General features: G+C 38.4%; 1 protein-coding gene across 1 annotated transcript in view; it reads left to right on the top strand.

The window, feature by feature from the left end:
- LOC124985735 (ankyrin repeat domain-containing protein 20B-like) overlaps positions 1-26,790 on the top strand; it is a 95,345-nt gene that overhangs the window by 1,816 nt on the left and 66,739 nt on the right. Inside the window, exons 4-9 of the mRNA XM_047554366.1 lie at positions 1,818-1,924; positions 3,131-3,268; positions 11,760-11,841; positions 16,980-17,037; positions 17,131-17,225; positions 23,765-23,860. Coding sequence (XP_047410322.1) covers positions 1,818-1,924; positions 3,131-3,268; positions 11,760-11,841; positions 16,980-17,037; positions 17,131-17,225; positions 23,765-23,860 — 576 coding nt within the window. The remainder of the gene's footprint in view (positions 1-1,817; positions 1,925-3,130; positions 3,269-11,759; positions 11,842-16,979; positions 17,038-17,130; positions 17,226-23,764; positions 23,861-26,790) is intronic.

Below are 26,790 nucleotides of genomic sequence, written 5' to 3'. Positions count from 1 at the left end.
AATATTTGAAATACATTTGCTTGAACAGTGACTCACATCAACACATGTTGACTATGAGCAGGATTTTCCTGATTAAAATTGTAGCAAATGTTGAAACAACTTTTTTTTTAATAGCTCATGGATATATTTAGTTCACCTCTATCAATAGAGTTAATGCTTAAAATTCAGGAGACTCATGCATAAATCTGGATTTCAAGCTTCTTCTAAGGACCCAAGTGCTGTCTCCCGTGAGCCCATGTTACTGCAGGGTGCGCTCTGCAGAGGGTACCCCCTTCATGTCAGGAATGTGTGTTGCAAGCTGCAACCTTCACTCAGATCCCCTACTCTGCCTCTATGAGGGAGTTTTATAATACATTTTGATTACGATTTCAAAGTGACATGGTTGTTTCTATTAATTTACAAAAGAATATGGCCTGTGTAATGTATTAATCTCTTTGAAATAGGATTGAATTTTAGAATTTAGAAATTGGCATTTTAGAAACCTTTTCCTTATGTATACTATAAAAGCCATATTTCATTAGAATTTCCATAAGCCTAATTAAGTTTATTATCATTAGAGGTGGATAGGTTATGCAGATTGCAAGCAGAATAATATTTTTCTCTTCAGGCCTTGTCCCATAAAAATTCAAGTAAGTGATTTAGTGTTTTTCTGGATGCTAAAAATAATCCATGTAGATCAGTATATCAAACTTTTGTTGATAAAATTATCAATAACTTTTAGTCACAATTAAAATGAAACTAGGGTGAAAAAGAATTTTGAAAGTAGATGTGCATTAGGGTCCCAGGATTATCATTACAAGTGAAAATACATTTTGTATTCAGGTTTCTAACACATAAGATAATTATCTTTCACCTTTTAATAGGAGAAAACATAGGGACCAATTGGGAATAAGCAATCAAAGTTCATTCGAAGCATCTCTCTTTTAATTCAGAGCCCATTTCCTTAGTGACCCATGTGGAGCAGGAGGGCCTGACATTGGTGTCTGGGATTCTGACACCAAATAGAAGAGAATCCAGAGGGTTTGTGTAGCATGGAGGGAGCTCCCATGTTATTGGAAAGCTCTCAGAATTGTCTCTCTGATGCTCTGATTCTCCAAATGCAAATGTCTCCCATGAAAAAGGATTGTCAAATAGGTGCTAGCAATGGTAAATAGATGAATACTGGACAATAACGCACAGTTTTGAATCAGGGTATCTTTCTAATGAAGTTTGGTATTTCTGGGAAAGTAATTACTTTTGGAATACAGATCGATAACTTCTGCTCTTTTTTTTATTGTAAACAAATGGGATACATGTTGTTTCTGTTTGTACATGGCGTAAAGGCATACCATTTGTGTAATCATAAATTTACATAGGGTAATGTTGTTTGATTCATTCTGTTATTTTTTCCACTTCTGCTCTTGAGATGAAAATTTAGTTCATTGAGTCAACAAAATACTTAAACTCTTTACTACTGTGTTCTTGGGTTCTGGCCTTATTCAGATAAAAAATACAGTCCCTGTCCTCAAGAAGCTCTGGGTTTAGGTGGGATGGGGATCACATAGCTTCAAGAGACCGTGATAAAGGCTGTGACAGAGGCAAAGACTATTGGAAGCAGTGGATGTTTTCAGCAAGTCTGGGAGATGACAGGGTTCATGGGGCCACTGTAGGCAGAGGAGGGCATTTCAAGGTGAAGGAGCAGCACACGAAAAAGCTCAGTGGGGTAAGAAGGAAGAAGCTACTCTTAATTTATTTCATATATGTTTGTGTTCATATGGTCTTTACAAGACTTGCAGTTCAGTTGAAAAATAAGCAATTTTTCTTATGCTGTTTTCCAGTATGAGGAGACACCTCTTTTACTTGCTCTACAGTACAATAAACTGCAAATGGCAGAATTTTTAATCCAGAGGAAAGCAAATATACATATAGTTGACAAGGAAGAAAGGTATAGTAGTTTGTTCTTATTTTTTAAAAAAACTTCAATGGTTTAGTAGCAATCACTCTTAATTAAATTAATAGTAAGGGGAACAATAACATAATTATAAAGTGAAAAACAAATACAACTTTTAGGTGGAAATGCAATTATTGAGACTGAGTAATACAAATAAGAGTATGTAGTGTGATTCATGCACTTCTGATTATTGGCTGATGTTTGTTATCTGATTTTGTTGATCACATGATCTTATGTTAGTTAATAGAGTTTCATAGAAGTTTTATAATGTATGGACTTTTAGTTTACTTTTTGATTCAATATTGAACTTCTTAACATTTCTGTTGTATTTCTAACTTCTGCTTCTTGTCTAATTTTCCTTTAAAAAGCTATACAGAGCAGAAGTCGGCATTTTATCATTTGAATGACAGTTTTAAATTTCTTTCTTTGTAGAGTATTGGTGTTAGGTCATTCCTAAATGAATATTGACTGCTATTGCCAGATGTTTATTTTCTAATGTGTTTTGATGATTTTATTTTAATTGACTTGGGAAGGGGGAAGAAAGACAGCTTTAATGGGATGAATGTTTCTTTCAATGAAGATAAGACTGGCGGTGGTACAGAGGAAGAGACTGGCTTAGATTCACTCCCGCCTGGGTTGCATTCTGAGCTTTCCTAGTAGCAAAGTGCGTCACCTTGGAAACAAAACATCACTAAATATGTCTGCTGTTCTGAAAAAGAGGATAATAGCTGTTTGAGGGGTGACTGTAAGATTATACACGTAGCTGGAGTTCAGTTCCTAGCAAACGCTTATCAATGTTGTTAACTGAAACGCCATTATCACCAGCATTATTGTTGTTTAAAGCCTGCTAATAGCTTTTACTTTCTTGACCTTTAGCTGACTGTGAATTACAGTATATTACATCAGTCTAGGGAAGAAATGGAGTATTCTTCACTGAGATCTTCACCTACTGTGGATAAATGACCTCATCATGGCTCTTGTTATCAGAGGCTTGAAGTTTGTTAATTCTCCCCCATTGAACAAGAGGTTTCCTTTTAGACTTAAAGATGATTTGCAAAGATGGATATTTGATCTCCCAAGATGCTTATGTCTCTTAGTATATGCAAAGCAACTCATTTAAATGGTGGAATATATCAAATTAACTGTTTAAATAACTTTACTAAAATACCTAAATGTGAAGTGATCTCTCTGTTATTTTAGAACAACCCTCATGCTTGCTGTGAAACACAAATCAAAAAATATAGTCAAGCTGCTTCTTCAAGGTGGTATTAATATCTCTGCTGAAGACAAGTCTAAACAGACTGCGTTGTCTTACGCTATCACTAGTGGTCATAATGCGTAAGTATTTACATTAAATACTATTCAACATTAAATGGAGTTCAAAATAATCACAACTATTGCATCTTACACATGAGGTGAGATTTCATAGTTCTGGTAGGTGTGGAATTGTAGTGAGTTAGTCTACTTCATCAGCTAGAAACCCTGCAAGTCTGGACTAGTTAGAAGTAGTGATGAGTGTAGGATTCATCTCAGAGCTTCTTTCTTTTCTTTTCTTTCCCTTTTGGTGGTGGTGGGGATTGAATCCAGGCCCTTACACATGCTAGTTAAGTGCCCTACCACTGGGATATGCCACCAGCCCATATCTCAGAACTTTTTATACCTTTATCTGTAGGGTTCCCACCTTATCCATTTCATTCCAAGAATAACCCCTACCCATGGAGGGCAAATAGTGTCTCCTCTTTGATTTTTCTAATTAGCTATGTGGGTCTTGAAATGTCCAGATTAGCAGAAAATCTCCCTATTTTTTCCCTAGGAGCTAAGTTTTCCACCACCCTTCTTCAATTTCCCAAGGACCCAAGGAGTTCCTTAAGGCCAAGGAAGATAATCCTCTTTCACCAGTCAGATGGGGGGAAAAGGACCTTTCAATGACTCTTTGCTTCTGTCAATTCTGTTGCTGCAGTGTTACTATTAGAACTGGTCTTACAGCCTGTTGATGATTAAATTTTGCTACTAGATATTGTCCTGACTAATTCTAATCCCTGAATCTTTGTGGGAATGCAAAAGTTGTTTTTTAGTTCACACATACACATGCTTTTATGCTGAGCTATTGTTCCCAAGGCAGCAGCACACTGCTTTGACAGCTGGCCTCCTATCTTTAGCCACTCACACAGTAAGCATGCTGCCCCCGGTCACCACCTGCTCCCCGCCAAAAAAAAAAAAAAAAAAAAAAAAAAAAATTCTATGTAGAATCTCCCAATCAAGACCTTATGTGGAATTCCACTTTAGTCTCTAGACCTTAATGTTGAGTTAATCTTTGAGATCTTTTGTCTTTTCTGCCAGAAAATATTAATTGATATCATTCATATAGCTTCAAATAATGTCACAGGAACAGATCAGATTTTCATATCATTCTTGCTAGCATATCGGTAGCAAAAGTCCCATGATATTCTGTGAAGCATCCTTTACTGGATTGTGGGAGGCCTCATATCTCTATTTCCAAGGGCCAGTGCCAACTTTTCATTCGTACTTGTAGTGATTCTTTTTTCCATAGTAATGGAAATTTCCAAAGCAATTTGCATCACTGCCTGAAGATTTCAGAATTTATCAAGTTCTGCCTTACGAGGAAGCCATTAAGCAGAGTTGTTGGAAACTAGTTTCCTTGGATCTAAGTGCTAAACCCCATCATGACTCATCAGTATCTATGTATAAAAGAGGGTTTTGGTCTTTCAAGTCAGTTGGTGGTCAACATGGAGATAAAGCATCACCCTAACAAAGATCTGCTGATTCTGTTTGATCAGGCAGAGAAGAAATAGTAATCCAAGCCAAACCTTGGCATTAATTAATTTCCTGCCTTGGTTTGATTGATTAGTTTCTTAGTAAGGGATAATTATATTATAAAATTTAAGGAGGTGAGATATTTAAAAATAGTTACAAATTATTCAATAGCTGATTTGCCCAGAGTTATAAAACACAAAGAAGAACATAGCCAATAATTTAAATTAGAACCCAATAACATTTTTCAGTAGCTGTAACATTTGAATGTTAGAACCTGTGAAAAAACACTTATTGGATTTTTGGGGGGATTCCAAAATATTCCAGCATTAAAGAAGACATTAGTCCATTATTTTACTCTTTCTTTTTTAAAAATGTTTTTTACAATAACTTTATTTTTTATTTAGTTTTGTATGTGGTGCTGAGGATCAAACCCAGTGCCCCACACATGCTAGGCAAGTGCTCAGCCACTGAGCCACAACCCCAGCCCTCATTTTACTGTTTCTCTTAGCATGTTTTAATATTGTTTTATTAAATCTTCATAACAACCTGGTGAACTAAAGAAAGCACAACCCTTATTTTTCAGAAGGAGACTTTGAGTCTAAGAGAAAGGAATCTTGAGAGAATAAGGAACTATTGGTCACAGAGAAAGGACATCTTCTGAGTTCAGGACATTTTCCTTATGTCAAACTATTCTAGTTAAATCGACGGAGCTCTATCACCCTCAAGTCAGGATCATTTCATCTTACTGGTTTCTTCTTCAGTTACAAGCTTATGGGTGTGGTGGCATTTGCCTTTACTTCAGCTACTTGGAAGCCTGAGGCAGGAGGATTGCTTGAGCCTGGGAGTTCAAGACCAGCCTGGGCATCATGGTGAAATACCACATCAAAAGCAAAACAAGGGCTGAGGTTGTAGCTCAGTGGCAGAGCACTTGCCCAGCATGTATGAGGCACTGGGTTCTATCTTTAGCACCACATAAACAAAGGCATTCTGTCCATCTACAACTACAAAAAAAATTTAACAACAAAACAAAACAAAACCAACAAAATACAAATTATAAGGTTAATGAAATGTTTATAGGACTTACAAATTTCAAGTGCATGGAATAAAGTTCTGATATTAGGTCTAATATTGTCTAAAACACTATTAAGAATTGAACCGTATTTAATGTTTTTCATATAAGTATTAAAATACATTTTTTTACTTTTTTTCATATTTAGCAATAAGAAACTAATTCTTCAACATATGAAAGAAGAATCTAAAATGTTCTTTAATAGATTTCCAGGTAAGACTTTTGAAAGTGAGTTACTCTTGGTCTTCCTGCTGTGTATTAAAATGTAGGAGAAAGTTTTGATCACAAAGGAGTAGTGAAAAAAATCAATATGTAAATTGCATTAATATTTCTCTCTTTCTTAATAGCTTTATATCCAGAATTATTTAAGCAATTAATTATAGGAAATTTGTAATATAAAATGATACTATCTGAGAACATTTTACATGAATTTAATTTTGGCTACTGAAATGTTATATATCTTTGTATAAACAAGAAAAAGTTTTTAAAATTAGTATGTTGTGACATTATAGTGACATTATAGCAAATTGGACTTGTTATAAAAATGGATGTTCGTTTTTTACTATGAATGTTGACTCCTGTTACTTGGACCAAGTAATAGGTTTTGCTGTGACACTTCCATACATACATATGTCATACTTGAATCCTACCCATCCCCTCACTTCCATTTCTTTCCTCTTCTTAATGCCCCACCCCCTTCCCTAATAATTCCTTTTCCATTTCCAGTTCATTTTCCTCCCCCCCCCAGATTCCACATATGAGGGAGAATATGTGTATTTCTGTTTCTCACTTATTCTGCTTAACAGGATGATCACCCTTTCCATCCATTTTCCAAGATTTTTTGGTTTCTTTTTCTTTTTTTATTTGAGGCTTGAAAGATACCACTTCATGCTGCCCTGACCTTAAAAGTTTCTGCTGAGAAATCTGCTGTTCTTCTGATGAGCTTACATTGTAATTGCTTTGGCCCTTCTCACTTAGAGCTGTCAATGTACTTTTGGCCATCTTACATAACATGATGTGGAGAGGATCTTTTCTGGTCATGTCCATTTGGGGGTTCTAAATGCTTCCTGTACCTGAATTTCCATACCTTTCTCAAGATTTGAGAAATTTCCTGCTATGATTTCATTGAGTAAGTTGCATTGCCTATAGCATGTATGTCTAGTTCATTGTCTACACCTGGGATTCTTAAGATCAGTCTTTTAACTGTGCCACATGCATTTCACATGTTCCATCCATTCCTGTTTTTATTTTTATTGTTGTTACTGTCTGAAAGTGATGTTTCATCGTTGTTTTCCAGATCTGCTACTTTTTCTTTCACTTGGTCTAGCCTGTGGGTGAAACTTCAACTGAACATTTTTTTTTTTTTTTTTTTGAGTTACTAAGCTCTTTGTTCCCAAGATTTTTGTTGGATTCTTTTTTCAGAATTTCTATTTATTTAATTACTCTTTCATATCCTGCATTATTTTCCTTAATTTATTCTGCTCTTTTTTGTACCCTCTTTGAATGCAGTGATCACTTTTCACATTCTTTTGAATTCTTTTTCTGGCATTTCACCTACTGCCTTGTCTTTGGAATCAGTTACTAGAGTGTTAAGAATTTTTGAAGGAGTCACGCTACCTTGTTATTTCACCTTCATTTTGCTTCTATGTTCGGATTTGTGCAGCTGTGGGAATGTGTATCTCTTCCACATTGATGTGAAGGCCTTCTTAGAGTAGCCTTCTCTTAGTATTGTGTCCTAGGATGTTGGTTTGTTGTGCAGTGTTGAAATTATTTCCAAATAGAGCTTGTAGTGTAATTTCCCTGTGTCTTTTGTGACTGTGATTCATGTTTCACTGTGTGTACTGTTGGAGCCCAAGAGACCCACTTTCTTTGTAGATCTTTCAGGAGTCACTTGGGGTGGCAAGAATGTTGTGGACAGTGGCATCTAGGGTGTGAGGGCACATAGTTTACATACTAAAAAAAAAAGCTTGATGTCTGTAGAGATTTGCCACTTGAGGAGGACTGAGAAAAGTGACATCATGCTATATGACACAGCATTACTAGATCATCCTGCTCTATTGGGACCAGATAGACTGTTCACAGTGGAAGTAAACAGTTGAAAGAAGTTATAGTTCATAAACCTGTCATCACAAAGTCTTTCAGAACTACCTTGCCATGGAAAATAAGACTGGAAAGTGAATAGTTTATATGAATTAAAATGATTATCTTCCTTTAAGGATCGATGATGAAATCAGCCTCCATTACTGTAGCCAGACTAACGTTCTTATATAAGTTGTTGGATGATGATTTCAGGGCTGGGACTGACTCCAGGGCTCATGCATGGTATGCAAGCACTTTACCCCTAAGCTCCATCCCTGCCCCAACTCATGGGAAATGCCACAAGAGTCACACTGTTTGATTGTTTTGTTTTGTTTCATACTTCACTTGAAGTGGAAAGTAATTTTTTTCTCCCACTAGGGAGAGTCAATGGCTGCCACATTCTGAAAGCTTGAGTGAGTTAATTGTTGTATTGAACTATTTTCTCATATCAGTTATTGCTACTTGGCAATTCGATGCTACCTGTCTCGTGCTTCTGTTTAAGTTTCTCTGTAACAGGTTATGGATCAGAGTGTAGGAACTCCCAAGGGTGTCATCTTGCTAGTGGTTCTTTCTGTGGGAGGTAAAGCCTTGTTGGTACCACACATAAGACAGAGGAAGTAGCTGAAACAAAGAGATTAGCATCTTCAGCAGAACAGGATTAGTGAGGGTAAGCACACTGATTTCTACTGAGCTCTTCTCAACTTTATGCTGGAATCCTTGTGAACACTCTAGTCCCTGGCCTGGATTTTGTCATGCTGCAAAATACACTGCCTGTAGATCTAGCTTGTTTGTGAAAGGGTGTTCCATCCTAATGTGAGAAGTTCAGACTGAATATCTGGAGAAAGCTGTTGTGTGTCATAACAATATAAGTATGCTCTCATAAAAGTTCATGCTGTTTGTTTGACACCATCACCTTTGTGCTACTGAATCTGCTCGTGAAACTGTCTTCTGTCAGTCTTAGAGCTTCAGTTAGGATTATGGTCATGGGACACAACTCTTGACTTTTAGGTATCAAGTTTCGATAAATCCCATTCTTCCATTGATTAACACAATGAAGGGGACAAAGGAGTTCTTAATGCATTAATTGCCTATCAGCAGTATAATTAATATTCATTCTAGAATGTTCTCCAGGTATGGTCCCAAAGGAGTACTTTATAACAAACCTGGGGTCATATACTTTTAATATTTTGTATTTTTCTATTGTTGATTAGAGATGTATTTTACTGTTTTCTTTTACAGCAGGTGAGAGTTCTAAAGATGGAGCTTTAACCAGGTAAGATTTTATAGATTTTTAAAATTCATATGTTAACTAATTAGAGAATGGAGAGAAAAGGAACTAATATTTGTTGAGTGTTCTAGTCTGGGACAGAGCCCACAGTAGGTGCTCAGCACTTGTTTCCCATAGTCAACACAACAGCTTTGAAAGTGTCTGTGTTGTTATAACTCGTCGTTTACTACTTAAGCAACTGTCATCCAGAGAGAGTGACTACACTGTCTATGATCCTCTAATTAATAAATATCTGCTGCCTAGGTTGATAAGGAGCTGTGCAGCACAGCATCAAGATGCAGGTCCACATGCCATCAATTCAGAAAGTCAAAGATAGTCATGTGTTAATTGACTCATACTTTACCCGAGAAGCCTGTTACAGTACAAGAGTTTGTCCTGATATTTTTGACAGTTGCACTGGTAACCAGTACCTTTTTTATTTATCAAAGCTTTTAGGGAAAATCTCATGTAGCTGTGGTCATAGGACCATGGGTTTTTGATAAGCAAGATCAGGTAAATCCTGGAGAGGAATTATTTTACTGGAAGTGAAGAATACGTATATGTAGACCATGTTATATTGATTAAGCCTCTATTTAGAGGACATTTTAATTGACTTGTCTACTTCTTTATTTCCCTGTTTGGTTTGCCTTTAGTCTATTGCCGCTGGCTAGTTCTATGAAGACTTTTCTTCTTTTATAGCCTTTTTTTTTTTTTCTTTTTCTTTGACTGTAATCCTCTCTTGACATTTTTTGGTTTACTTTCTATTCTGCTCTCTTGGTATTTTTATTTTTTTCTTTAATTTTGTCAATTAAGTATTTCTTTTTTTCTATTGACAGAATCAAGAGCACAGAGAATTTCAGAATTTTAAGGAACTTTAGCAACTAATCAGAGTGTCCCCTAGTACTTCAAAATGTGCTTAACATGCTGGCCAAATGGTTATGATGGCAAATCTGAAATTTAACAATAATACTTAAGTGACTTTTCTGGGTATAGATAGTGGCAGCAATGAGATTTGAACTCAGGTTCCTTAATTCTAAGCCCAGTATGTTTCCTTATTCATTCTGTGGGTGAGTGTTTTGATAATAGGATGGGGGAGTGAGTCTGGGACACCATCCCACAACAGGAGGATAAGAATGGAATTAGTGAACCAGTGGTGGAGGATCAGAAGGGAACTAAGAGGGGAAGGCAGGGTTGAAGGGGAACCACCTACAGGTAGGGATAAGGGCTTCAGAAAAGAACAGAATATTGGAGTTTGTGATCAATTTGATAAAAACAAAATGGGAATTAAGGACATGGGAAATCATGAACCGTCTAGAAAGGCATATTAAAATAGGGGGCCCAGGGGGATGCTGAGCAGATTGTTGTTTTCTTGTTGGCTTAATTGGAGGAGTTGAAAAACTTCAGAGTTGCTGTTGAAAGATGTTAAAATGGTTGAGCCACTGGGAAGAGTCTCCAGAGCACAGAGAAGTGCAAGGGTGGCTTCTTGTCCCCTCAAGCTCCAGGGGACAAGAATTTGCTGAACGATGTGGATCTCTGGTCAAGAGCAGGTGTCTGTTCACCTCCAACTTTTACCCAACTCACTGTCCTTCCTATGTACCCATAGGGTAGGGCATGGGAATGACTGGTCTTGAGGCCATCCCAGAGCTTCAGGTGGGCAGTTAGTAACATGCTTATGTTGTCCCTAGTGACGAAGTCTCCATTTAGCTTATTTTCCAGGAGCAGGGAAAGAGCTCCAATTCTTGGTGACTCTGAGCCCATCCTTGGGTCAGTAATTCACATCTTCATAGGATATAGATGTAGAGTTTGCCACCGAGTCCTGCAGCTGAGGGACCAGGGAGTGGAAGTCCACAGAAGGATATTTATAGTGTACTTAGGGAAACAGAGATGTAACTACTAGTGCTCTGTTTTTCTAGTAATCTTTCCCCTCAAGTGTCCAAGGGCCTATGGAGATTTTGAAGTGCTTGTAGTTTATGTGGACCTGAATGAGGCAGGACCTATACAGGAAAACTAAGAGGATTTTACACCTTAGTGCTCCAGTCTGTCTGACAAAAGTGTTCCCAATAACAACATGTACATTCATTCTTTTGCATATTCAACTTTCAGACATATAAAAGGTCTCAGGGGACTCCCTGTACTATTTGCGGGTAAAGGGAAGCAATGGGTCTTTTTAGTAAGTGGTTTCCATACTGAAGAACCAGAACTGCCATTTTCAAGCTACCCAGCCAAGTCCTGGTTCCAGGGTTGGCCAAGGTAAGGGGACAGTGTGTCTTTCTACCTTGTCTTGGGTTATCAGAGGTTTGTTTCAGTTTAGGTAACACAAGTGATGTCGGTCATAAATTGGACGTTCAGTTCAGCTTTCAAGACAGGCAATTTGTGAGGATAAATTACTCTCAGGTTCTGCCCATATTTTGGCTGTCATTCTTTGAAATGGAACTAAGAGAGCCTTCATTGAATATTTCATAGATTGGGAAAGGTTGAGGCAGAAAGAGGTGAATGAGAGCTTTTTAAAAGCAGGTTATATTTTAAATAAATTAGTCAAGAAATATCATTTAATATGGCTATAGCCAAACTTTCACCAGAATTCATTAAAAAAAACAAACTGGACTCATCCTTCTTTGTTATACATTTTTGCTCTAAAGGTTTTCCAATGAGCCTGGTCCTAAAGATTCTAATGATTCCTGTTCTATATTAGATGAGGGCAACTCTCCAGCTAATACCAAGGTAAAGTGCTCTTTGGTGAAATTTTCTTGTTCTGAATTTTGGTTTGTGAGATAGTAACTCTTAAAATTAGCAGTGGCGCCTCCCTGCCATTTTATATAGAAATTTGCCCCAGAAGATACCATTTCATAGACTTATGTTGAAATTTTTTTTTTTTAAAAACTTTTGTAAATATCAAAATTCTGTCAAGTATTTTAGAGTAGTTGGAGCTGGAAGAAAGAATGGGCTGGAAAATACCAAGTGACAGAAAATTACAATAGGAACAACTTTCCAACTACAGAAGAAATGTGAAATTGGTCAGGGATTATTTGGATAAGTTTACATTACTGTGATTTTTAAATTATACTTATGTGACTTATAACACCCATGCCTAAATTAACCTTTAATGGATTGAATTAATTTTTATAAAATGAAATTTCCCTGGTGCCTTTAGTTTGAAATCCATAAATCACATTGCCTGTAGTTTTTTCTCTTGGATGTTTGATATGTGTATCATATCAATTTTAGGAGAGCTTTTTCTCAATTTCTGTTCTTGGTTCTGTATTTCCGTCTTTGTGTGTTCTTTGTAGTGCTGGCCTGGCTATCATAAAATCTTTTTTCTTTTTTGAGACACGGGATTGAACCCAGGAGTACTCAACCACTCAACCACTGAGTCACATTCCCAGCCCTTTTTTATATTTGATTTGGAGACAGGTTCTAATTGAGTTGCTTAGGGCCTCCCTAAGTTGCTGAGGCTGGCTTTGAACTCTCCATCCTCCTGCCTCAGCCTCCTGAGTCCCTGGGATTACAGGCATGCAACACCAAGCCTGGCTGTCATGAATTCTTTCAGTTCATCTGTGACCTGAACAGTTTATATTTCCCTATTTATTTGCTGGATATAACAATCTTGGCTGGCAATTGTTTTCTTTTAGAGGTTGGAATCTCTTATCCCAGGCCCTCCTTGATTTTATTGCCTGAGTTGAGAAGTCAGAAGTGAGCCTTATTGACTTGCCTCTAAATGTGACCTGCTATTTTTCTCTTACAGCTTTTAGTATCTTCCCTTATTTTCTATGACAGGTATTTCAATTATAATGTGTCTTGGATAAATTCTGTTCTGATCTTGCCATGTGAGGTCCTATATGCCTCCAATGTGTGGAGGTCTATCTCATTTCTGGTATGGGGAAAGTTTTCTGTTACTATCTTACTGAAAATATTCTTAATGCCTTTAGCCTGTATCTTCTTCATGTTTTCTTCTATCCCAATAACTCTCGGGTTTGTTTTCTTGATGCTGTTCCAGAGTTCTTGTATATTCTATTCTAATCATGGCCTTTTATTTTTTCCCTTTATTTCATACTGAATATTCAAGCTCAGATACCCTGTCTTCAGGCCTGAAGTTTTGTTTTCTATGCAATCCAATCTGTTGGTGAAGCTTTCAAGTGAATTTGAATTTTTAGTTTGATTCATTCATTTCATTTCTAGGAGTTTTTTTGGGAGACAGGGTCTCACTGAGTTGCTTAGAGCTCACTTTTGCTGAGACTGGCTTTGAACTTGTGGTTTTCCTCCACACCCAGCTCTAGGAAATTTGATCAGTTTCTTTTCAGTATTTCTAGTTCTTTATTGAAATGATCTTTCATATCCTATATTTTCTCCCTTAACTCGGTCCTCAGATCTTCCTTTAGTTCATTGAACATTTTAAAAATCAGTATTTTATAATCTTTCTCTGGAATGTCATTCACTTCCATATCTGTGGGATCCTTGGTATGGGATTGTGAATTTTGGAGATTTGTTTGCTCGTTTCCTCATGTTTTCAGAGGTCTTGGACTTGTACATCACTTGGGATGAATCCCCCTCCTCTTTTATGGATGTCTTTTTGTGTGTAGTCATCCTTTCTGTTCTGTGGCTTCTCTGTTTTTGATATATGAGTAGATCCCTGGTGGGTCTTGAGCCCCCCCAACCCCCCACTGGCCGCTCCCCATTGTGGCCTGGGTTGGCTTGCAGTTCTTGACTCCCCAGTTCTCTGTATTGAATTAAAGTAGAGGTTCAGGTGGACTAGACCTTGTGTGGCATGAGACTAGCTGTTACTTGGCTGAGTTGTGGGAATTGCTCAGCAGCAGGATCTCTACTCTGGGACCTTGAAGGATTCAGACCTGCACAGAGGAAGGGGGACCCAGGAATAGCAGTAATGTTAGCAGCAGATGTACAGCCTTAAATGTCTGGTGTCTACTTTGACATCAATAGCACCTATTACTACCTGTATAGGAACGGTAGGGTCGGCATTTAACAAGAGTACCAACAACAAAAAAACGACAAACTAGATCAGGCATTAGACAACAGGTTCTCCTACACCATCCACTGTATTAAGGATGACGACAACCTGAACGGAGTAGGAATAACACAAACCATATCATTCTGTTAGGTAGTGGGATTGTTATTTGGTGAAAATAGGGTAGGAAGGTGAGAAAAAGTTTGAAATATTTAAAAAAGTCAACAGGAAAGTCAGGAGATAGTTGGCAGGTGTCAGCTATAAAGGAGGAGGACTAAAAAATTAAAAGTAATAAAAAATGAAAGAGAGGAAAAGCAGACAGCAAAATAGGGCCGTTGGTGGAGGAAGAGGCACAAAAACCAAGGTAGAAACCAACAAGCAAATGTGAGATGGAAACAGCTCAAACCTGTGCATACTCATGCCCCACCTAAGTCAGACCAGGGCTAAATAAACACTGGTGCAGAAGAATACAATTAATGTGAAAGCAAAATTATATGTGTTATATATTACATATTATATATTATATTATATATCTAACATATATGTATAGAACCTATGCATACAGTGAGAACATATCCCCCCCACCACCAAATCTTATAGGATGGAAAAAAGTTTAAAAGTACAAAACACAATGAAATGGTATTTTTGAAAAAGTTTAAAATGTTAAAATTTAATACAAGGGTAAAACCATAAGGAGAATACAGAGGAAATAAAGAAGAAAATAGATGAAGAAAACAGGAGAAAGCAATACAAAAATCTTAATGAGAAAAAAGGCTCATTTCTGCTGAGGTGGTCAAAACTGTTGGCAAAGGTGGATTTTCTTTCTTTGTATTTACTCTTGGCTCTGTAACCCTTGAGCCAAGGGCTGGTGACTGTTAGGTCCAAAGGCTGTGTGCGCCTCACCTGGCCGCCAACTGTAGAGGCAAGGAGTAGCTCTCAGGTGCCAGTTTCCAGTGGAGCCTGGGATAGCCGGGGAAGTGTTGACACACTGTGTACCCCTGGAGCTGTACTGGGACAGAGTTCCGAAATGGAAGGTCCAGTAGTCGGGGTTCAGTCTTGGCTGGACTTTGGAACTCTGTCAGTGGGCATTTGAGATGTAACTCGTGCCCCTTATTGTTGGTGTCTTCCTAATAACCATATGGGGTGTCAGAGACAAAGGGAGCTCTCTCTCCTTGACATTGGGGGGCAGTGTGCTGCAGCTATAAATTTCTTTTGCAGTCACTCTGGTTCAGGTACATTCTGGCGGTCATAATAGGTGACTGCTGGTAACTTCCTTTATGAGTTCCCAATCTTATCTCTGTGCAGTGCTTAGAGATGACCTCTGGGCTGGCCACCAGCTTCCACACTGCCAATTCCCAATTGCTGTCAAACTACTTAACTGGTGGGCCAATTGATTTTTGGTTGGATTTCACTGAGACACATCCACCACTGACTGGGTCTATTAAGAGAGCTGACTCTCTATTCCACAGGTTACCCCAAGCTATGCTGTGCTCTTTCTCTGCCTGACTCCCCTCCCTCTCAGCAGCCACTATTGCCAGGGCCACCTTCAGCCTTGCCTGTGCATCTCTGATGTATTCTTTCTTTATGTGTATATATATACATATGTGTGCATGTGTGTATATATGTATATGTATGTGTGTATACATGTATGTGTGTATATATATACACACATATACTTATATAATATATATAAATATACATATATAAATAAATATATACAAACTTTTTAGTTGTCAATGAACCTTGATTTTATTTATTTATATGTGATGCCAAGAATTGAATCCAGTGCCTCACACATGCCAGGCAAGCACTCTACCACTGAGCCACAACCCCAACCCTAATGTGTTATCTCCCATTTGATTTTCACATTGTATAAGAGCCCTGATTTTCTGGGTTCTATGGTGTTAAGTTTCATTGAGTGCCCTCAGTTAGCCACCTCTCTGGGAAGCAGTCTTCTTGCCTGTAAGTCCGGTGCTGAGGAACTGCTGGAAATGCACCCTTCTTCCAGTCTGCCATCTTCTATTCTTCTCTGTGTTGTATTTCTTATCACAACCTGTTCGTAGTTTCTTTCCCTTTCTTTGTTGGCTAAAACTCATATTCAATTGACTGGTCATGTCTCTTTCCTTTTGTTTGTTCCTTCCCCTTCCCTAATCTTTTTAAAGATTATTTACTCCTGTTCTCAGTACCCTGCGGAAAACATTTCCACAGTGTCTGTTCTTTTAGTTTTGTCTCATCATCAACATTGGGTTATTTAATCTTTCTATGTAGAAACTGTGTGTGGCTTTCATTTATTAATTATTGTCCCACAGGTTTACTCTTGTCATTCTTCTCTTTCTTGGAAGGAGCAGAAGTTATGTAATCACTGGTCTCTAACTATTTGACACTCAGGATGGAAGTCACTTACACTGTGATTCCAACCCAACTTACTTATAAGATATTCTTCAATCTCAGGTGTCAGATTTTTCCCCTCAAGTGGTAATTTACCATATAAATCATGAAAACCTATTCGAAATACCACGTTGTTACTTCTAATTTCTTAAAATGTTAGCTTTCTCAACAGTACCCTAGTCTACAGATGTCTACAATTTCTATCATGAGGTATTCGGATTAAGAAAATAGTCTTACGGATGTCAGTATTTGTGCAATAATGAGTTGGAGGTAAAGAGAATAACGTTATCATCATTATCATCTCTTTATGATATCTGAAGCAGCTCTCATAGTCCTCAAATCTTGAGAAGATGTAGATTAGTAAGTGGCAGAACTGGGGTTAGAGTCTACATCCAGTTGCTGAGAAACCTGTGCTCTTTCAATTGTATCATGTAGTAATGGAGAATATTATAATTATTTTATCAAAGTCGGTGCTTGTTACACCTAAAGTTTTTTTTTTTTTCCTTCCTAGAATGTCCCAGAAGAAAAACGAGAATTAGATGAAACTTTTCAGCAACACAGGAAAGAGGGTAAGCTCTTGGACTACTACCAATTCTTGTGCTGTGCGTTGATTTGAAATTACAGACATTTTCATGTACTCTTTGCTTTTTTTATTGTCATAGAAGCAAAATATGGCATTGGTAAACAAGGAAACAAAATCTTGTTTAACAACGTTGCTTTGAACAGTCAAAAGGAAGACATGGCTGAAAGCACTAGGGTAAGATCAATCAGAATAAAGAGATTATGATCCTTTCTTTTCATCGCCTGACTCACAGTTAAAAATATTTTCTCATGTTTTTATTGCATATCATCTCCCATATGCACATAATGATGACTAACATCCTGGAAAGAAATATGAGACCACAGGTCACAATGGAAAGCAAGTGTAAAAGTTGAGGTTTATGTACAGAATTAACATGTGGAATGCGGTGGGAGTGAACAATTCTTGGGTATGCCATTGTAGAAGGAAAGAACTAGAAATCAAGTAATTGCATTGGATATAGTGAAGTCACAGAGAGGAAGAACTCTCTATATTATTAAATAAGATAGAAATTGTACTCTTCTGAAGGACTTAAAGTTGATTTTAATGAATATCTGAAAGAAAATTTAATCCTCAATTCTTTCAAATGTAACAAGACTATAGTTTGGCCAGGGATAGGAGTGGGATTGGAATTCTGGATTCAGTGAGAATCCTTCTGAGTGTGACATTTAAACTCATGACAAAGGATGGGAAAGAGCCAGCCACAAGAGCCCTGAGGAGGAGGACCTTCTGGACAGAGAACAGTGGGTCACATCTGTCTATCATTTTGCTCTTAACATCCTGGAATGGCCAGGAAGCTGGGCGTGGGATAACCATCATCATAATTGTTTTATGGTTATAAGGTGTAGACAAAAAGCATGCAAATAAGCGGGTGGCACCTTATAGATACTTCTTTTCTCATTTTGATTTAGCACTAATGAATTATAGACTTACAATGATCAACGTGATCAGTGATTTTTATTGGTGTACATTAATTTTATAGGGCTTTCACTGTGACATGAATATAACATAGTTTGATCAATTTCATTCCTCAAACCTACCTTACCCTTCCTATTTCTTTCCTGGCTACCCTAAACTCCTTTCTCTATACCAGTGGTCTACCTTCTACTCTCATGATCAACACCGACCCCCACCATCACCTCTAACTTCCCTATTTGAGGGAAAACATTTGATGCTTTTTCTCCTGGGTCTTGGCTTATTTTGCTTAACAAGCAGTTCAGTTCCCTTCTTTTTCCTAAAAATGATATAATTTTCTTCTTTTTTTTAAATATATTTTTTAGTTGTAGATGGACACATTATTTTATTTACTTTTATGAGGTGCTAAGAATCAAACCCAGTGCCTCACATGTGCTAGGCAAGCGCTCTACCACTGAGCCACTACTCCAGCCCCAATTTTGTTCTTTTTAATGGGTAAAAAATACTCCTTGTGTATTATTACCATATCTTCTTTATTCATTCATCTATTGAGAAGCACCTAGGTTGATTCCACCACTTGCCTATTGTGAAAACTGCTTTGATAAATGTGGGTGTACATGTATCTCTAAAGGGTGTCGACTTTAATTTTTCCAGTAAATACTGAGGACTGGTATACTTGGACCATAAAGTAGTTCTCTTTTTAGTTTTCTTGAGTGACTTCCATAGTGGCTATAGTAATTTACATCTCTACCAACACTTTATAAGAGTTTCTTTCCCCCCACAAGCTCCTCACCATTTACTATTTGCTTTCTTGATGATGACCATTTCTTCTGGTATTACCATTCTGTAGCTGTGTGGGTTTGTCTCTGTCTATTCCATTGGTCTGTACGTCTGTCTCTGTGCCAGGATCATGCTATTTTCCTTACAATGGTTCTGTATTATGTTTTGAAATTGGGTTTTGCGATGTCTCCATCATTGTTCTTACTGCTTAGGCTTGCTTTAGCAGTTAGGGTTCTTTTTTTCCCTCCATATAAATTTTAGGTTTTTTTTTTTCCAGTTCTGTGAAGAACATGCTTTGTATTTTGATGGGGATTACATGGAATCTGTAGACCACTGGAATCCACAGATTCCAGAGGTGCATTTTCAAAATGTCAGTTCTGCCTTTTCATGAACATAGGACATCTTTATCTTTTCTAGAATCTTCCTCAGTTTCTTTTTTCAACATTCTCTAATTTTCCTTGAAGAGGTCTTTAATTTCCTTGGTTAGGTTTAATTCCTTAGTATTTTTAAAGCTCTTTATACAAGTTCTTATTCTGATTTCCTTCTCATTAGGTTTTCTATTGCTGTATAGAAAATCTTTATTTTTGTATGCTGATTTTTTATCCTGTTACCCTGCTGAATTTGCTCATCAGAACTAGAATTCTTCTAGTAGAACCTTTGGGTCTTCTAAGCACAGGATATTTTCTGCAAAAAAAAAAAAAAGGCTTTACTTTTCTATTTGTATCCTTTTTGTTTATTTCTCTTGTCTACTTGCTCTCCCTAATATTTCAAGTACTTTGTTTAATAGGAGTGGTGAGCATGGACATCTTGTCTTATTCCTGAGTCTAGAGAAAATCCTTTCCATTTTTCCATCTTCACTATACTATTGACTTTGGATTTTTCCTCCTCGGCATTTAGTATGATTTGGTAGATACAGAAAGTTTCTCCTATATCTAGTTCCTTAGAGATTTGTCATGAAGAGCCACTGAATTTTTTTCAAAGAATTCCTGCAGCTATTGAAATGATCATATGATTTTGTCCTTGATATTCTATATGTGTTGTTTTAGATTTATTGATTTGCATGTATTTAGCTATATTCCCATCTCTGAAACAAAACCAATGTGATCATGGTGTATGATTGTGTGTATGTATGTGTGTGTGTGTGTGAACAGAAACTCAACACAGGAACACCATACCACTGAGCCACATCCCCAGTCCCTTTATTTTTCACTTGGAGACTGAGTCTTACTAAGTTGACCAGGCTGGCCTTGAAATTGCAATTCACCTGCTAGAGCATCCCATGTTGTTGGTAATACAAGCACACACCACCATGCCCACAAGTGTATGTTCTTTTTAATGTTTACAAGTATTTGACAAGGATTTCTGTGACTGGGTTCATCATGCATATAGTCTGCAGTTTCCTTTCCTCATTGTGTCTTTATCTACTTTTCTGATTAGAGTAATACTGACTGTTTAGAACTGATTTGGAAGTAGTTCTTTCCTTTTCTCTCACATACAATGCAGGGAAGAGCATTGGTATTAGTTCGTCTTTGACTATCTGACAAAATTCAGGCATGGATTCATCTGGTCCTGGTTTTTTCCTTTTTGGAGGTCTGTTATTTCCGCTTCAGTCTGCTTGTTATTGGTCTGTTTGCTGTGCTGAATCACCTTGACTCAACCTTTGTATGTCATATATATTACTTTATCCATATATTTTAGATTTTTTCCATTTATTGCAATGTAAGTTTTCAAAATGGCCTTCTAGACTTTCCCATTTATTGGGATATAAGTTTCCCAAATCATTGCTAGGGGGCCTCTTGATTTGAGTAGTGTCTGTTGTAATACCCCTATTTTTATTTCTAACTTTATTCATTTGTATCTTCTTTCTTTCCTTTGGTGATTTTTGGCTAAGTGTTTATCAATCTTGTTTTTCTTTTCAAAAACCAAATCTTTGTCTAATTGATTTTTAATATTGTTCTTTGACTTTCCATGTCATTATTTTTGACTCTGATATTTATTATTTCTTGCCTTCTACTGGTTTTTGAATTGATTTGTTTTTGTTTTTCTAAGACCTTACATACATCTTTAGTTTTTAAAATTTTAAATATCTTGGATTTTTTTAATGTAGTAACCATTGTTATAAATTTCCCTCTTACAACTGCTTTTTCTGAATTAGGGGAGGGAGGAGGGTAGAGAAAATTAATGTACTGAGGAATAAGATGGATCAAAATATGTTATATGAATATATGTATTATATTCATATATATTATATTATATCATAATGAATCAATAAAAGAAAAGAAAAAACACTGAAAAAACAAAGAGGACTGCTTTTATTGTATCCCACAGATTCTGGGATGCTATGTTTCTATTGTCATGTGGTTTTGACACTTTTTAGATTTTCCCCTGATTTCTTCAGTTCATCATGCAAAAGTGTATTGTTTGTTCTGTATGTGTTCATGTTTCTGTAGTTTTTCTTGCTGTTGATTTCTAATTACAGTTCATTATGATATGATAAGGTGGTGGGAATTATTTTAATTGCTTTTGTATCTCCTAAAACTTTCTTTGTCCTAATATATGATCTATCATAGAAAAAGTTCCATGTGCTCTGCTGCTGTTAGGAATGTGTATGCTGTTACTGTCAGATGAAATATTCTGTAGCTATCTGTTAAGTCCATTTGACTTAAGTTCAGCTGAACTCTAGGAGCTTTGTTGATACTTGGTCCCTATGACCTAGCTACTGGTGAGAGTGGTGGTATATTGAAGTCACTCACACTTATGTTATTGGGAGTCTATCTGTCCCTTTGAGAAGTGTTTGTTTTACAAAATTGAGTGGGCTGCCATTCAGACATGAATATTTACAGTCATTTATCTTCTTGTTGGATTGTTTCCTTTACTAATATGTAGCAGCAAACTTATTTGTAATCTCTGGGTAATTGTTGCTTGAAGTCTGCTTTGTCAAGTATGAGAGTAGCTACTCTTCTTACTTTTGGCTCCCATTTGCATGGATTATTATTTTCCATTCTTTCACTTTTATTCTGTAAACATTTTTGCCAGTCAGATGTCTTTCTTGCAGACAATGTACAGTTGGGTCTTATTTATTAATTCAATATTCCAATTTATATCTTTTAATTGGAGAATTAAGATAATTTACATTCAGTGTTATCATGGGGAGGTATGTTACTTTCTGTTATTTTGCTTTATTTGAAATGTAGGATTCACTCCTAATTCTCATTTACTTACACTTTCTTCTAGTGAGATTTATTCTTTCCCATGCTCTTATGATTGATTTTAATCTTCTTGTGTGTGGAGGATTCCTTTTTATGTCTTCTGCAATGTTGGCTTAATTATCATAAATGCTTTTAGTTTATTCTTCTCTTGTAATTTTTTTTTTCTTTTGCTTTGATTCTGAAGGATAACTTTGATGTATATGGCAATCTGAGTTGGCAGTATTTCTTTTTTCAGTACTTGAAATATGCTAGGGTGTGTGCTGCTGGCCTTTAGATTATTCCTATGCATTAACATAAGTGACTTGGTGCTTCTCTCATTAATTTATAAAAATCTCTTTGCTCTGAATTTTGGCACATAGCTAAAATATAATGTGAAGGGGCTCTTTTTTGGTCACATCTATTTGAACTTTTAAATGCCGTCTATGCCTTGATGTCCATCTTTCCCCCATGATCCACAATTAAGGAAATTTTCTTCTATAAGTTCGTTGAATAAGTTTTCTGTGGCATAGTCTGTATGTCCACTCCTTCCTCAAGACCTGAGTCTTCAATGTGGTTTTTTAAACTTGTCCTAGAACTCTTGTATATTCTCTCTAAAGTTTCTCATTTTTATTACTGTCTGAAAGTTCTACTTCATCCAATTTTCCTTCAATTCTTAATATTCTTTCTTCTGCATTAGGTTGTATATTGATGATTCTTTACATTCAGGTTTCTATTTGAGTTAATGAACTTGTAATTCAAAAATTTGTTAGTTTTTCAGACACTGTCATTTCATCACAATGTTCTTTCAAAATGTGTATTGCCTTCATTAATTTCTTTGTTCTCTTAGTTTCTTAAGTATTTTCACAGTTAATTGTTTGAATTCTTGGTCCAGCGTATCCTCCATTTCAATATCTATGTATTCATAGATATTGAGGAATAGAAACTTCAGCAGTGCCGTATTGTCTTGCTCTCTCAAGTTTCCCGTTTAACATGCTAATGTTTGTGCATGTGTTTGGATAGATTTCACTTCCCTTCATAGATGTGGGTTGTTTTGCTGAGCAGATCTCCAGTTTGAATATGTCTTGGGCAGGGCTTATGTCCGATTGTCAAAACCCCAGCTCAGGGTGACAAAAACGTGAGGCTCACTCATGCAAACTGTTGTGAGAGGAGAGAACAGAAAGTACATGTTCACTTATAACGTAAAACCTACTTATAATGATATCTGTAACTCCACTCACCAAGGGGAATGGTGAGTAATAATGCAGAATGCATAAAAAGCTAGACATTCCTGATTCTGAAATTAATAATAAATACAAAGAAATCAGAAATAAGAAAATACAAAGAAAATTAAAAAAAAAATAGAAAAGGAAAGAGAAAAGTGGTAGGAGGGAAGAAAGACACAAGGAGAATGAAGACAAAAAAAAAAAAATGAAAGGGAGAAGATGCAGATGGGGCTGGGAAGATAGCTCAGTGGTAAAGCATTTGCCTCACATGCCTGAGGCCTTGAGTTCAATCCCCAGGAACACTTGAAAAACAACAGCAATAACAACAAAGATTTTAAAAAGAATGCAAATGAAAATGAGAGGCAAGGAAATGAGTGCAAAAAGAAAAAACACAAGAAAACAAAAGATATGAAATTGACAGAATACATAAATGATGAAGAAAACCCACAGTCAACCACTTACAAAGTGCAAGACCAGCCAAAAAGTTTACGATTTCCCTTTGCTGATGAAATTAAAGTGCAGACACTTGTTACCACAACTTCTAGTTAGTGAATTCACCAGCTTTGGGGAGTTCCTAGGAGTAACACTGCTTGTTTCTTCCCAATTCTAGCACAAACAGGACGGATTTTTTTGTGGGATCAATACCGAGTGTTACACTACTACCTGCTTACCAGGATGTATTGCGGGACCATATTCAGCTACAGAGGTAAGTCACCCTCAACGCTGGTTTGTTACCCTGGGATGGGGGTCTGGCTATCTCGGAGCTGCCATGAACTCTCACATATGAAGCCTGGGAGCCAATCTGTACTATACCCCGCTTTTGGAGCTCAGGGACATGCAGGATTCCAAGCCCCTGTGGGCTTTGCTGTAAGTTTCTGAGCATGGCAGAGGTGGCCTGCACACAGGATCTGTGTTCCATTTGGGGAGCTGCAAAGAATACATTTTTTTTACCACACCCCACCCAAGCACGACTGGACTCTTCTGTCTTGTGAAAAACAAACAAACAAACAAACAAAAAACACATGCAGCTGGTATCCCTCATTGTCAAGAATCTCCAAGCACCAATTTGAAAGGGTCCTGCAGTCCTCTACTCTACAAACCGACCAATGGGCAGGAAACCACACCACCTGCTGACCAGAGCTTTCAGCATGTCTCCGTCAGCCTGGAGCCTGAGCCCAGGCTACCAGGGCGTGTAACTGTCACTCCAGTGGGAGTGGCGGCCGCTGCGTCTGTGAGGTACAAGGATGGCAGGGGTTTCTGATCTCTTACACAAGAGTATCTGCAATGGAGCCTTTCTAAAGGGGGGGCTCCTCAGACTCCATCAGAATCCCCAGCAAAGTGCCTGGAATGGCTTCTGTGGGGGAAGTGAGGACAATGCCTGCAAATGCCTCTGAGCATGGTGCTGTGGCCCGCTCAGGGAGAGCTGCTCGCCCGTGTGGAGCGGTGTGCAGCGAGTTTTCTATCAGCATCAACCCTGGCGCAGAGCTCCAACACCGCATTTCAATGAAAGTGCCCTGGGCTGCTCTTCCCTAGGAAAGACCAGGCCTCTGGCTGCCCAGAGCTCTCAGCAGATCAGTCAAATTTTCTCTCCTCAACCTAGCCTGACTCTCGTTGTTGTAGGGGCTTCCTGACCCAGTGAATTCATGTCACAGTAGGGTCTTAACAAAACAAAATGGCAGGCATTTCTGACCTCCCACGAGGAAAGCCTAGAGAAAGGACCCAAGTGAAGGTGGATCCTGGTCAGAGTCTGAGTCTGCAGGGAAGAATCCACAGTGCACCAGTCCTCCCTCGATTCATTCATTCATTCATTCATTCTTCGATTGAATGTAGAGGAATCTGCTTTTCTTGGGCTTGCTGGGATTTCCCCACTCAGCCCTCCAGTGGGGAGCGTCCCACGTTCTCCCACAGTCCCGCCTCCACCTGGCTGAAACTCAGGAGCACTGTGGTTTCCTCACTTCCACATTTCTTCCTTGGTGCACGTTGCTTATTTCTTAACTGGAAAGTGTGTACTCTACCTAATGTGTGTGTGCTGTCATGTCAAATTCAGAATCGTTTTTCTTACTGCTTTCTCATTCAACCCGTTTTTCTATTGATAAAAATTTTCACCTGAATATATTTAGAGTTCTGTGAGCCGTTTAAAAAAACCTTGCCCCCCACTTCCCTCTATGTAACCTAAAGTTCCTCTATTCTTCTCTTACCCCTCCCACCCCCATTATGTATCGTCATCCACTTATCAAGGAAAACATTCAGCCTTTGGCTTTTTGGGATCAGCTTATTTCACTTAGCATGGTATTCTCCAACTCCATCCATTTACCTGCAAATGCCATAATTTTATTCTTCTTTATGGCTACATAATATTCCATTGTGTATATATGGCACAGTTTCTTTATCCATTCATCTGTTGCAGGATATCTAGGTTAAGAACTTACAAAACTTTACACCAAAAATGCAAAGAACCCAATCAATAATTGGGTCAAGGAACTAGACAGACACTTTACCAGAGAAGATACATAGGTGATTAACAAATACATGAAAAAGTGTTCAACATCTCTAGTAATTAGAGAAATGCAAATTAAAACAACTGTGAGATTTCATCTAACTCCAGTTAGAATGAATATTATTAAGAACACAAGCAGGGAGATTTCAAGATGGCGGACTAGAGGGTGGCTGCATTTCATGTTGCTCCAGGACGCAGGATTCAAAAGAGGAGATAGTGAGAGACTTGGGACCAACTCAAAGCCACCGGGTGAGTCTCTCCCATTGGGGAGGCGTCCCGGATGGGGCGGTAGTCCCGGAACGCAGGGAACTTTGTGAAGTAGAGTTGCCCGGCGAGACGCCCCTCCCCGCACTGGAGCGGTGAACACGGACAACTGGGAACATCGTAGGGGTGGCTGCTCAGCACAGCGCTTGGACTCGTAGCAACCACTGGGACTCTGGGCGTCTGCCTGAGGAGGAGCTGCGTGGCAAGCTGTTTGGACTCAGAGTGATCGCTTCTGAACACTGGGGGGCTGCCCAGAGGAAGAGGAGGAAAGTGGCAGGTCGCTTGGTCTAGGAGTGACTGCATCAGAGCTACAGGTGATTGCCAGAGGAGGAGCGGCGCGGCGAGCTGTTTAGACTCAGAGCAACCGCTTCTGAACACCAGGGGGCTGCTCGGAGGAAGAGGAGGAGCACGGTGGGTCGCTTGGTCTAGGAGTGACTGCATCAGAGCTACAGGCAGTTGCTAGAGGAGGAGGCGAGTGGTGAGTTGTTTGGACTCAAAGCGACCGCTCCTGAATACCAGTGGCCTGCCTGGAGGAGGAGCGTCGTGGGTCGCTTGGTCTCAGAGCAACTGCTCCTGAACACCCGGGGGGCTACCCCAAGGAGGAGGAGGAACAGGGAGGGTCACTTGGACTCGGACTGACTGCCTAGGGCTACGGGTGGTTGATGGGAGGAGGAGACGCAAAGTGAGTTGCTTGGACTCCTAGTGACTGCATCCGAACACTGGGCGGCTGTCCGAGGAAAAGGTGTGTGGTGTGTCTCTGGAACTCGGAGCTATTGTACGGGGCTCCAGGTGGCGGCTCAGAGGAGGGGCCGCATAGCCAAGGCAATTAGGTGCAGAGCAGGGTCCCAGGACCTAGGCGGCTTCTTGGTGGAAGA

Source organism: Sciurus carolinensis, chromosome 5, assembly GCF_902686445.1.
Source record: "Sciurus carolinensis chromosome 5, mSciCar1.2, whole genome shotgun sequence".
Taxonomy (NCBI): Eukaryota; Metazoa; Chordata; class Mammalia; order Rodentia; family Sciuridae; genus Sciurus; species Sciurus carolinensis.
This window is presented reverse-complemented; position numbering and strand designations above follow the sequence as displayed.